General features: G+C 53.0%; 1 protein-coding gene across 1 annotated transcript in view; it reads left to right on the forward strand.

Moving 5' to 3' along the window:
- Window positions 1-12,880, forward strand: part of MAEA (macrophage erythroblast attacher) — a 40,865-nt gene that overhangs the window by 19,858 nt on the left and 8,127 nt on the right. The window contains exons 2-5 of the mRNA XM_003801116.3: window positions 867-1,049; window positions 3,527-3,730; window positions 6,877-6,999; window positions 10,299-10,375. Coding sequence (XP_003801164.2) covers window positions 867-1,049; window positions 3,527-3,730; window positions 6,877-6,999; window positions 10,299-10,375 — 587 coding nt within the window. The remainder of the gene's footprint in view (window positions 1-866; window positions 1,050-3,526; window positions 3,731-6,876; window positions 7,000-10,298; window positions 10,376-12,880) is intronic.

Raw genomic sequence — 12,880 nt, forward strand, 5'->3', positions numbered from 1 at the left:
GTGCGCGCTTAACAGCTTCACTTCAACACTCATCAGTGTGAAAGGCGTGCGCTATGTGTCCCCAACCCTGTACTGGTTGCCTCGCGCACGGACTGGGCTGGTCCCCATAGGTCCCGTGCCTTACTGTCTGAGAGAACATCCTTTTTGATCATTGCCTTAACTATTTATTATTCTAGAGCAGTGGTTCTCAACCTGTGGGTTGCAACCCCTTTGTAACAGTGAAAATACATTGCGGCATTAGGAAGGTTGAGAACCACTGTTCTAGAGAAACTTTGGAATTGTTTTGTTAATATGCACCACTCTAAAATTATTTGGAGAGAATTGCAGGTACACTATGTAGTGTAGGACAGTGTGTGTCTTTTTATTACTCTTCTTTTTTTTTAACTAAATCATAACTGTACATTAATGTATTTATGGGGTACTGTGTGCTGATTTTATATTCAATTTGGAACGCTTACATCAAACTGGTTAACATAGCCTTCACCTCAGTTACTTAATTGTTAAGACATTTATATTATATTCTTAATAGATTTGACGTGTACCCTTGCAATGTGCAGTATAGGTGAGGTCCCCCTGATTACCTTCCCTCCACCCAGAGAAGCAATCAAGGGCATCCAAATGGATTATTACTCTTCTTTTCCAGGGATGTGGACTGTCCATCCATGCACCCCAGTGTTTGTAGGTCTTAGTCAGGTTTCAGACTAGATGTATTTTGAGAGAGCTGGAAATCGAACCTCTGCATCTGGCAGTACTGTGGGGGAGCCCAGGTGCCCAAGGGTGCTCATGCATCCTGACAGTGCCGTGGGGAAGCCCCGTGTGCCCTAGGGCAGGCTGCAGGTGCTCATGCATCCTGGTCTCTCCTCTAGGTGCCCTATGAGACCCTGAATAAACGCTTCAGAGCTGCTCAGAAAAACATTGACAGGGAGACGAGCCACGTCACCATGGTGGTGGCTGAGCTGGAGAAGACCCTGAGCAGTTGCCCTGCTGTGGACTCTGTGGTCAGCCTGCTGGATGGCGTGGTGGAGAAACTCAGCGTCCTCAAGAGGAAGGTTAGTTCTGCTTCCAGACCTTCCTTTCTCGGCCAGGAAAGACACCCAGTTCATCTTGAAAATGAGCTGTCTTCTGTGGGAGGTGGCGTGTGACTGGCTGTGAAGTCCTCAGAGGGGGAGACACACTGTTACAGTGGGATTACAGGGTGAACTGTTGGGCCCCTTTGGGCCATGCTGTGGCCATGTAAGGCTGAGCAGGCTAGCTTCCTGGCCCTGGAGGGACCGTTGTCTTTGCTGTAGGAGTGTCCAGAGGGGAGGCCAGGATGTGTAGCAGATTGGTTTATTATTTTTAGAATTTAACGTCAAATAGCACTTGGAGTTTGTTATTGGGATTACTCTATCCACTGTAAACAACCCAAAAAGTGGGATAAGATATTTTAAAATGAGGCAGAAAGGAATCATTAGTCCAGAATGGGGGGTAGAGGTGCTGTTGTGATGTGTGTCAGCTGGGTCCCATACATGTGGGGACCAGTGACCTGGGGCCATGGAAAGTGGAGATCTACTGGGAATAAGTAGGGACCCCACAGTGCACACTTCAAGTTATGGGTACTCCAGAAGTGGACTTGGTGATGACAAAGCCGTATGGTCTAAGTTCAGACACCTGAGTGATCCAGGCACCATGTAGCCTTCCTCTCGTGTGCTCTTAGCTGGGGGCTCCAGGCAGAGCAAATGTAAATTATTTTATGGGGAGGACACCTTCAATAAAAGAGCATAAGATTAATTTTTCAAGCATAATATCCAGCACAATGACAACCAGGTACATAAGATACCATAATCAGTCAGAAAATCAGAAGCAGCAGATGGATATTTGCACAGACTTCAGATAATGGGACTATCAGGTGCCGTGCCCTACTGTGTTTACAGAATAAGAAAAAAGTTTGAAGATCTATATAGGAAATGGAAAATATAAAAAATGATTTAGTGTTTAAATAGAATAAAATGAAACTTCAAGAAATGAAAATATAATAATCAAATAACTCACTGTAAACAGTTTACAGTTAACTTCTAAACAGAATAGTGAACTAGAAGGTATATCTGAAGAAATTATCTAGAATGCAGTGCAGAGATTTGAAAAAGGAAAGTATATAAGAGAGTAAGAGAGATTAGAGCAGAAACTTTTGCTGTGTTTAAGCAGAGGGTGGGGGTGGCCAGAGATGGTATAGGGAAAAGGACCAAGAGGAGGTTTTCAGAAGTGATGAAAGTTATCAGTTCAGCATCCTAAACAGAATAAATGAAAATAAACGTAGAAGGCCAAGTGTGGTGGCTCACATCTGTAAATCCTAGCCCTCTGTGAGGCTGAGATGGGTGGATTGCTTGAGCTCAGGGGTTTAAAACCAGCCTGAGCAAGAGTGAGATCCAGTTTTTACTAAAAATAGAGAAAACTAGCCAGGTGCTGTGGCAGGTTCTTGTAGGCCTAGTAAAAGGATTGCTCAAGGCCAAGAGTTTGAGGTTATTGTGAGTTGTGACACCACTGCACTCTACCCAGGGCAACAAAGTGAGGCTCTGTCTCAAAGAAAGAAAGAAACCTACATAGGATTTTCACTCAGTAAAACTAAAGAAAACAAAGACAAAAAACTTTAAAAGCAGCTAGGGGACTTAGCAGTCTGGGAGTGGGTGTATTGCCTAAGCTCGGGGTTCAACACCAGCCTGAGCCAGAGTGAGACCTTATCTCTAAAAATAGCTGGGTGTTGTGGTGGGCACCTGTAGTCCTAGCTACTTGGGAGGCTGAGGCAAGAGAATTGCTTGAGCCCAAGAGTTTGAGGTTGCTGTGAGCTGTGATGCTACAGCACTCTACTGAGGGTAACAAAGTAAGACTCTTGTCAAAAAGAAAAAAAAAAGCAGCTGGGGGAAAAGACCACCTGTACAGCAGTGGCAAATAGCCCAACAGCTGCCAAGAATCGGAAGCAAAAACAGTGGAATGTGCTGAAGGAAAATAACCAACCAGAACCCTAGAACCATGCGCATTATTGAAGTTTAAATTAAGTAAATTTAGAATTCATTTCCTCAAAAAAAAGAATTCATTTCCTCAGTATTGAACAGTGCAGGTATAAAACATTTCTATTTAGTTTTAATTTTGAATGACATTGACTTTAAGAAAAAAAGTATTATGAAAGATTTTAGAAAGTCACTTTATAATGATAAACAGTTTAACCAGTGAGGTAACAAATTTAAAATTGCATGTGACTGACACTTAGCTTCAGAATACATAAAGCGAGAAATACCATAACTGAAAAGAAGATGCAAACCCACAAGAGGTGGATCTTAAAACACCAGTGTCAGTAATTATGGTTCGAGCATGCACTTGGCTGGTGGGCGTCCATGGAACGCTGTGCATTACTCTGTCCTGCAGTCCCACTTTGTCCCCAACTTGTATTTCTCCTTTTCTTTCTGTGAGCATTCAAGATGGGCAGCCTGGTTTCTCATGGGGCTAGGCATACAGGGGTGTCCCATCTGAAGGGCTCTTTGTGTGTGGGCAGGCGGTGGAATCCATCCAGGCCGAGGATGAGAGTGCCAAGCTGTGCAAACGCAGGATTGAGCACCTCAAAGAGCACAGTAGTGACCAGCCGGCCGCGGCCAGCATGTGGAAGAGGAAGCGCATGGACCGCATGATGGTGGAGCACCTGCTGCGCTGCGGTTACTACAACACGGCCGTCAAGCTGGCGCGGCAGAGCGGCATCGAGGTGGGTCAGGTGGCAGACACTCTGCTTTTAGCTTTTGAACTCAGGTGGCAGCATCTGAACGTGTCGAGCGGTGCTTCTCATTAGCTTTGGTTGCTTAAACGTGCTCTGATTAGGAAAATGCAGAAAGGATCCTCACGCTTTTCCAGCAGTGACACCAGGCACACCCCAACATTGCTTTCTTGCTGCAGGAGCTTTGGATTTATCTCAGTTAGGGAGCATTTTCCACGTGGCTATTTTTTTTTTTTTTTTTTTTTGAGGCAAGATCTCACTCTCGCTCTGGGTAAAGTGCCGTGGTCACAGCTCACAGCAATCTCAAACTCTTGGGCTCAAGAAATCCTCCTGCCTCATCCTCCAGAGTAGCTGGAACTGCAGGTGCCCGCCACTATGCCCTGCTAGTTTTTCTATTTTTAGTAGACACAAGGTCTCCCTCTTGTTCAGGCTGGTCTCCAGTTCCGAGTTCAAGCAATCCTCCTGCCTCGGCCTCCCAGAGTGATGGGATTACAGGTGTGAGCCACCCTGCCTGGCCATCTCCCTGTCAGTGGGACCAGCATTACAGCTGTAGGTATAATTGACACTCGTGCCTTAGGAGCATGTTCTAGCTGCGAGTTCCTGAAAGAAGCATGCTGGGTGGTGCCGAGTTTGTGACCTCTGCTCTACTGGCCTGGCCTTTTCACACCCAGCTGCAACTCTGGGCCCGGATCTCTGGGAATAGCCCCTCAGTTGTTGGGCAGTCTAGCACTGCGGAGTCTAGAGGAGTTGGAGCCCCCCCCCAGCCAATGAGCATACCCATCACCTTGTCCCTGCCCAGACCCCTCTGTTGGTGCCCTCCCAAGGCACCATTCAAGGTGTGATGTGTCCCCAGCCCACTTCTCTGACCACCTCCTGTGGCCTCTCCCCACACCTAGATGTGTGCATAGCACCCCCTCGAGCCTCTACCTCATCTCAGCTGGCTTCCTGCACACCCTCTCTCCTCTGTGTCTTCTGCGTGCTCCCTTCTCCCTGCCCATGTGCCCTCCCCACTATGGCCTCCCTGGGCCTATCTCTGGCCCTTTCCATCTAACCCAGGATCCTGTCTCTTCTCACAGCTTAATTCCCACCAAGTGTGTGTGGCTCTCCTGTGACCAGCCTAAGCTGAGGCCACCTTAACGTCCACATGGGCATCTGCAGGGCCCACCTACCTGCACTCACTGCGCTCCCTGGGCCTGGCGTCCAGTCTGGACACCCCCTCCTAACCCTTAGACTGACCTCTGAGAAAGGGGAGCAAGATACTACCTCTTGGCCTCCATGTCCTCCCTCACACCCCATCCAGCTAACCTGCTTCAGTTCAAGGACTTTGCCTGAAGCACTGACCGTTACTCAAGCCTCTCCCCATAGCAGTCTCCCCAACCACCTTGGTAGGCATCCCCTTCCCTGCCTGCCCCTCTCACAGTGTGCCTACAGGCACTTCCCTAGGGGGAGAGTCCAGGGAGAGCTGAGTTACCTCAGACTGTCCTGTGGGGTGTGGTATCCCCGGGGCAGACAGCTGGCACATCAGTGTTAAGCACCTGTGGTCCTTGGCCAGTGTGCAGGGTGCTGTCCTCAGCGCTGTGCAGTCTAAACTGGCTGCAGATGTTCCTCTGTCCCGTCTCCTTGAGGGCTCTGGCATGCACACCAAATGTGCTTGTTCCCTGGCCTCTGCCAAGCCACTGAAAGCCTCAGGCAGCTCTCTGAAACCCACTCTGCCAGGGAGCCTGGGCTCCTGAGATGGAACTGAGGAGGGTGGGGCTGCCACGTGGCAGCTCCAGTGCCCCCTGGGCCTCATGGCTTTCCCACCCACCTGCTGTCCCAGCCCAGCCTCCCCCTGCCTGATGGGCACCTCTTTGGGCTGTCTGGCAAGTTTTGGCCTGTCTGTTCACAGGCCTTCCGCTGCCCTCTCCTTCTGGACACTCCATGCTTTGCCCTTGGCATGCAGGGTGTGACCAGGGCTGTCTGATGGTGGTCAGTGAAGCCTCTTGTTCCCCGGAAGTGCACGCACTGTTGGGCAGGGAGGTGTGAAGTGATATGGGGCTACGCTGCAGACACAGTGCACTCTGCAGTTGTGCAGGAGCTCTGCAGGCATGAATAGGGGTCCAGCACACTAAGAAAAGTGGTTGGGCTCTGCCTTATCAGGATGAGACACAGAGGCAGATTTGAGGAGATAGAAGAGGGTCCCGAGTACATCTGCCCAAGAATGGGCCTAGAGCCACTGTGTTCAGGTGGCCTGAGTAGAGCCTGTGTGTGTCAGGTCAGTGGTCCCCTTCCCTGAGGCAGCCTGGGAAGGCTGAGCTGAGGACACGGGACCCAGGGAACTGCTGCTGTAATGCAGGTAGAACTAGCTGGCAGGGCTAGGGCCCTAGGTCACACTCTGCACCAAAACTGGAAATCTGGCTACCCTAAGAGGATGTTCGCAGGCTCTGGTGTGGGGTGAGATCTCAGAACAGGAAGTGTTGCCAGCATGGAAAAGGTGCTGTGAAAAGAGCATCAGGCTGGCCCCGTGGGGCTGTGGGCCTTGATAGCCAGAGGGTGCCCAGCTGCACCGCCTTGGTGTTCACATCACATGAGACAGAGCCTGCTTTTTCTGGGGTGGTTTCTGTTTCTGTTTGTGTTGGATGAGTTGCCCCTCCACCCAGCTTCTCATCTTGACTGTGACTCACACCTCCAAGGGTCCATGGGTGTCAGAGAAGGCAGCACAGGGGTCTTGCCACCATAGCGGGACCGTGGGCACCCAGCTTGGGCTCAGCCACTGAGGGAGTCTTGATCCAAGTCTGTGGGTTGCTCCATTTTCTCTTGTTTTCTTAGAAATCCTTGGTTTTAGTTGCTTAAGTATTGGCCATTATGTGCTTTCTGTTATGTGTTATTCACCTACCGTTTATTTCAGAACAGGAGGCTGCTGGAGAGGGGGCGGTATGGCCAGTCTGTATGTGTCCACTGCTGGTTCGGGTCCCCCCATGCCCAGCAAAGGTACAACCTGGGTCCTCTGGCCAGGCAACTGAATCTGAGCCTCCCAGTCCTCGTGGCCATTCTGTTCCCAGGGTGGAAGTTTGGTGTTCTCTGTCCCAGGGCTCCCAGGTAAGGGCTGGAGGTAAGCCTGGGCCCTGCTCTAACTGGAGCCACCTTCTTCTTCTAAGGACCTGGTGAATATAGAGATGTTCCTGACAGCCAAGGAAGTGGAGGAGTCCCTGGAGAGGCGTGAGACAGCCACCTGTCTGGCCTGGTGCCATGACAACAAGTCCCGGCTCCGGAAGATGAAGGTAGGTGGGGGCAGTGCTACCTGAGAGGCACACCTCCTCCTGCACTGGGACTAAGGCTGACCTCTGACCAGGGTGGATGGGGAGCATGGGCAGCGAGTTTGGGCTGTTGGGCCTCAAGCTAGAAGGCAGTCCAGACCCCCCCACCAGCACTGAGAGATGCAGAAAGCTGGTTGGGAAGTCCTCATCCATGCAAGGCGGTGGTACTCTCACTGAAGATGTGCCTTTCTAAGACCACTGTGAATGTAAACAATAGACCTTGAATCTGCTCACCAAAAGCTGTTCCCTAGAGCTCACAGAAATGTCTTAGCTTACACTAACCAGCCTCCACCTCTGCCAGCAAACTCCTTGTTTTCTGAACTGAGCACTGCTTCCCCTTGCCCTGGTTGAGCTTGTTGGTGTCACATAGTCACCAGCTAAGAGGGACTGATTCTGCTTCTCCGGGATGGGTTGAGAATGCAGTGACCTCTGCTCCCCACAAGAGTATGAGAGAGGCGGGAGTGGATGTGACCCACCGCACCAGCCCGAACGATGCCAGCCACACTCCCTCTCAGAGGGACAACCTTCATGGTGAGAGCAAGTAGGACCTCTCTGTTGTGATTGGCTGTCCCTCCAAGCCTAATGACTTACCAGACGGCACTACTGCTGAAGTCCTAAGGCTAGCCTGGGCCACACCATGTGGTCTGAAACCTCTGTGGGGCTGACCAGGTCAGGGACAGCCGTGCTGAGTGCACACCCGTGAGGATGTCAAGATAGAGTGGAGCAAAGTAGCCACCCCCGAGTGTACCTTAAGACTGTGTACCATGACACAGAAACATGCCTGTTAGGAAATGTCAGCTGAACACAGCAAGATGCAGTGTCTGTGCTGTCTGTGTGTACTCATGAGCCAGGGCGGAACCTCACACTGTGTGTGCTGCTGGGCCCTGGGGGGCAGTCACAAGCATCTGGTTGGAAGAAGCAGCTTTTGAACCACGTTTCACCTAGTTGGAAAGTAAATTTTAAGATAATGGGATGCTAAGTTAATATCTGTTGAGTCGGCTTGGTGCCAGCCACATACACCTGAGCTGGCGGGTTCGAATCCAGCCTGGGCCCTCCTAATAACAATGACAGCTGCAACCAAAAAATAGCCAGGCATTGTGGCAGGCGCCTGTAGTCCCAGCTACTCCGGAGACGGAAGCAGGAGACTCACTTGAGCCCAGGAGTTGGAGGTTGCTGTGAGCTGTGATGCCACGGCCTCTACCTAGGGCAACAGCTTGAGGCTCTGTCTCAAAAAAAAGAAATCTGTTGAGCCACCCCATGTCCTCAGGGCCTACAGGATGTAGGATGGGGCCCATGCTTCCAGTCTGTGCATGCACCTGTGGTCCACGCAGAATTGTGGCACTTTTAGAGAGAGTCTGAGCCTGATGCTCACTGTGTCTCCTGAGCACACTGGCACACCAGCTACGTGAGCATTAACATACAAGAGCAGAGAGTTGTCACGTGCTGTAGAGGTATGAAGAGCCTATTTGTGAAGTAGTGGCTGTGCTAACTTGGAGGACTGCCCTTCTGGGATGTCCACATGGCAGCTCCTTGCTGATTGTTGGCAGCTGAGTGGCACCCAATGGCTGTAGAAGCAGTAGTCATTTGGCTCCCCCCAGGAGGCAGGCAGGGCGCTGGAAAGGCGTGGCCCCGGCCCGGGAAGTAGACAGCTGACCATAGTCTGTCTGCTTATCAGCAGGGCTGGGGCTCGGAGGGAGCCCTCAGGATAGCTTTGTCCTCCTCACTGGTCTGTACCAAAACTGGTGCTTACTCAAGTTGGTGACAGACTCTGCCCTAGTTGAGGACATAGGCCGTGGGGGGTAAGGACACTTCCCTGGTCCCATCCGTCCCTGTTCTGAGCATCTATTGCATGGCCGAGTCTGAGCTCCACCCTGGAAGGTAAGTAGTTCTCTGGCTGGCTCCTGGGGCCTGGGTGGCATGGTTCACCCTGACCCCCATTCAGAGTCTGCTATAGGTGCCTGTGTGGCAGGGGCAGGGCTGCAGGTGGGGAACATGGGGTGAAGGACTTGTTATGGACTAGCTTAAAAGTTAGGTTTTAGGCCCTTGGGGTTGGTTTTTTTCTTGCCATGCAGAATTTCCATTGAGGCTATCCTGTGATCTGAAGGCTGTAGACTTGGTTCTCATTTATCCTTCTGAGACTTGACTTGTTCAGGTCATTGTCTGTGTCCTGTTACGAAACCACATAAGAACAACAGAAATTAACTTTGCAGCTTACTCAGCCAGTTTCAGCCCAGATTGAGTTGGTACATGTACTGCTAAGATTATAGAGTTTGCATCTCTCAGAGCCTCACCCCTGTCCCCAACCTCCCCTCCTTGGGCACAGTATTCCCCTCCTGGCAGCCCCAACCCAAACCCTTTTGAGGAGCTGCCCTCTCTTGGGGCCCTGGGCCTTGCAGTGAGTCAGAAGTCTGCACCCCATGTGCCCCCCGCACCCCACCTGGGCCCAAGCACTGGCTCTTGTCCTGGAGCATCTTCCCCGGATGCAGCACTGCTGGTCGGTCTTTGCTGGGCGATCCCACCTGAGGCTGTGCCTCAGGCTCTGCATGAGGTCACCTCACATCTTGCACCTTGGGTGCCATCTCCTCCCCAAAACATCTCCAGCACAGCCCTTGGCATGGGTGGCACTCATTTGATGCTGGGGGTCAGACTATCCAGCTGGGATAAAGGAGCATGTTAGGGGGAGGCAGCCTGGGGGCTGCACGAGCACCTTCAGGATTGCGGTGGTGATGGGTAGGACTTGGAGCCCCTTTGTCCTTGAGGACCAGTGCCTTGCCTGTGCTCATTTTCGGGGTACCTTTACTGGGTCCTATGGATGCCTAGTGGCTGGACCCACTGCTCACCTCTACCCGCAGCCCTAAGGCCTGAGCCCCCTGGGCTTGTCTTTAGTCAATGACCCTGGGGTTGAGAGTGGGACCGTCACACCCCACTGCAGCTGCATGGGGAGGGGCCAAGCTGCCAGATGCACAACACCAAGTTTGTCCCTCTAGAAAAGTGGTTCTCAACCTTCCTAATGCCGCAACCGTTTAATACAGTTCCTCATGTTGTGGTGACAGTTAGGGGGTCACCACAACATGAGGAACTGTATTAAAGGGTTGCGGCATTAGGAAGGTTGAGAACCACTACTCTAGAAGATGTCTGCTGCAGCTGGAGGGGCAGTTTAGGTGTCCACCTGCCTTCAGATGCCCTCTGAGGGGCTCATGCTCTGTCCGTGGGGTCTGCAGGGTGACGCTGTGCGCTAAGCGCCGCTCCGTCTTTGCCCTCAGAGCTGCCTGGAGTTCAGTCTACGGATTCAGGAGTTCATCGAGCTCATCCGGCAGAACAAGAGACTGGATGCAGTGAGGTAGGATGGCTCGAGGCGATGCAGGTGGGTGGGCCAGGTGCTCATGAGGTGCCCCTGCCTGCCCTGCCCCCTCAGTGCCTGGGTTTTGGGGAAGGAAGCACAGATGCTCGAAGTCTTCAGTGTGACTGGCTCTGTTTGACTGGGAGCCTGCTTCTCTCCATGTTCCTGGGGGCCTAGGGAATATCCCAAATAGGGCACGGCCACCAGTGTGTGTCCAGACCCCCACTGCTACTGGGTGAGCTACATTGGTGTCACAGTCATATTCACAGAACACATGGTGTGGGGCTGCAGGTCCTGTCCCAGGGCTGTCCCTGAAGGGCTGGTCCTTGATTTAGGGAATTCCCGGTTTCACCAGGGTGAGCGTTGATGGTACAGCATCCTGGGCTTTCCCTGGCCTGTCTCTGACCTGAGGACAGCACTGGCTCAGGACAGGGTACGGGGTGCTGAGGCTGGTTGGCTACGTGGCCTCACCTGGTGGGGCCCTGGTAGTTAGGGCCAGGGACACTATCCATTACTCCTGTTCAGCCTCAGTGGGGTCCACAGTGTCCACAGAGTGGAAGAGGCCAGGTGCAGGTTCCCATTTGCCTCCCAGGCTGCATGGTATTAGCAGTGTGGTGAAGCCTCCCCGGGCCTGGCTTGGTGGGCTAGCCACTTGGTGCTCCCCCTATGGACGGAGATGGGTCCCTAGGCTCATTTACTGTGGCTCCTGCCAGGTGACCCCTCAGTGCTCTGTGAGTGGGTGGTCGCAGCAACCTTGACAGCTATATGCAGGCTCGAAGATGCCTGGGTGGCAGGGGCTGAGTCGCCCATTGAGTCTGCCCAGGGGCATGCACAACGAGATGTACTTGCCAGGATTCAGGTGCCACCTGTGGTGGCCAAAACCTGCCTGTCTGGGTGGTAAACAGTCCTCCCATGAAGTCGAGATGGGGTGGCCACAGGGCAGCATGGCCAAGTCAGCATCACACTCCTTGGCAGGACCCAAGATGGAGCTGGGCACATGGTCAAAGGGTTGTGTATGCGTCAGTATTTCTACAGTGAGCCTGGCCCATAGGTGGGGAAGAGGCTGAGAGTGGGGCCGTGTGTGCTCACGTGGCAAGTAGCCCCTGTGGGGCTGGGACTCTTACCCTTCCTAGTCTTTTCTGCTTTGGCCTTGGTGCTGATGTCCACAGGGAGTGTCTGCCAGGCCGTGGCTGGGCCTACTTCCTTCCAGAACAAACCTGAGCTTCCCAACTGGACCTGGTGTCAGGCCAGACTGTGGGTGGTCCCTGAGTGCTCTCTGCAGCTGGTCTCAGCACACCGCAGGCTGTGGTGAGAGTGTCACCCTGCTGGGCAGAGCTTGTCCTAGAGGCCCCAGGGTGGGGGTGAGGCCCGAGGTGCCACTGCTGCTAATGATGGGGACCCTGCCCTTTGCCTGCCCTTGCTGTTGCCAAGGTGATATGGGTCCCACACATGGCTTCCCCATCCCGTCCCGTGCTGTGATGTGTCACTGAGGTTTCATTCCCCTGCCCAGCTAGTTTGGTAGGCAGCACCCCCAGTGCAGGGTGGGATGGTTGTGACTTAAACTTTGTCATCTCTTGAGACTGGGACAGATGCTGCGAGAGCCATCCCAGAGGTGTCACCACACTCAGGGGCCTGGTTAGGGAGGCCTGGCGTGGGTCCACTGTGGCCCTAGAATGCCAGGCCCTGTGTCAAGTGCGAGACTGCAGGGCCAAGTGGGGGAGCCTGCTATCTGGGGGCCAGCTCTAGGCCTGGCAAGGACACGTGCACCAGTGGACAAGCTGTGCCAGACAGTGCTGACCACTGCCTAGGCTATCGCTGTGGGTCCCTGGGACAGCTGGGGGCACAAGAGCAGTGGAGCAGGGTGCCACCTTGGTGGGTCAAGGCCTTTCTTAGAACCTAAAACAGGACTGTGTGTGTTCTCACAGGAACCTGCAGGGGGCACTGTCCTGGGAGAGGTGTGGCGTGATGTCAGGCTGACAGGTGTGGGTGGGGGAATGTGTATGGCTGAAGCTAAGCTCCTGGCATGTGTCCCATGGTTGTCTGTGAGGGCTGGAGGAAAAGCTGGGTTGAGAGTCTCCTGAGGGCTTCTGCTGGGCCTTTTCGCCGGGCACCCTGTGCAGAGCAGCTCCCACCAGCTGAGTTCACAGAGTGCATCCTGCTGTGAACACGTCAGGGTTGAGGGTGGGGGCTGGTCCTGGCAGGCAGGGTTGGAGTGAACTGGTTCTGGCAGACAGGGTGGGTCCTGCATCCTGCTCCAGGCCACACCTGCCTTGGTGTTGGTGGGTTTGCCAAAGTGAAGTGTAAGCTGCTAGTGGCTACTTTTTGGCATTTCTAATTGTTAATAAACAAGTTGGCCAGTATCCACCCCCAGCTGGCCAGGGCGGCTTCTGTGTAGAGCTGCCTGTGCTCAGCTCCAACTCAGCCAGGCCAGGGACAGTTCAGATATTTTGTCTTCTGGGGTTTCCATCATATATTCACACTCTTAAAGAGGACCTCTGGACCAGG

Source organism: Otolemur garnettii, unplaced genomic scaffold (assembly GCF_000181295.1).
Source record: "Otolemur garnettii isolate 467f Iridium unplaced genomic scaffold, OtoGar3 scaffold00198, whole genome shotgun sequence".
Lineage (NCBI taxonomy): Eukaryota > Metazoa > Chordata > Mammalia > Primates > Galagidae > Otolemur > Otolemur garnettii.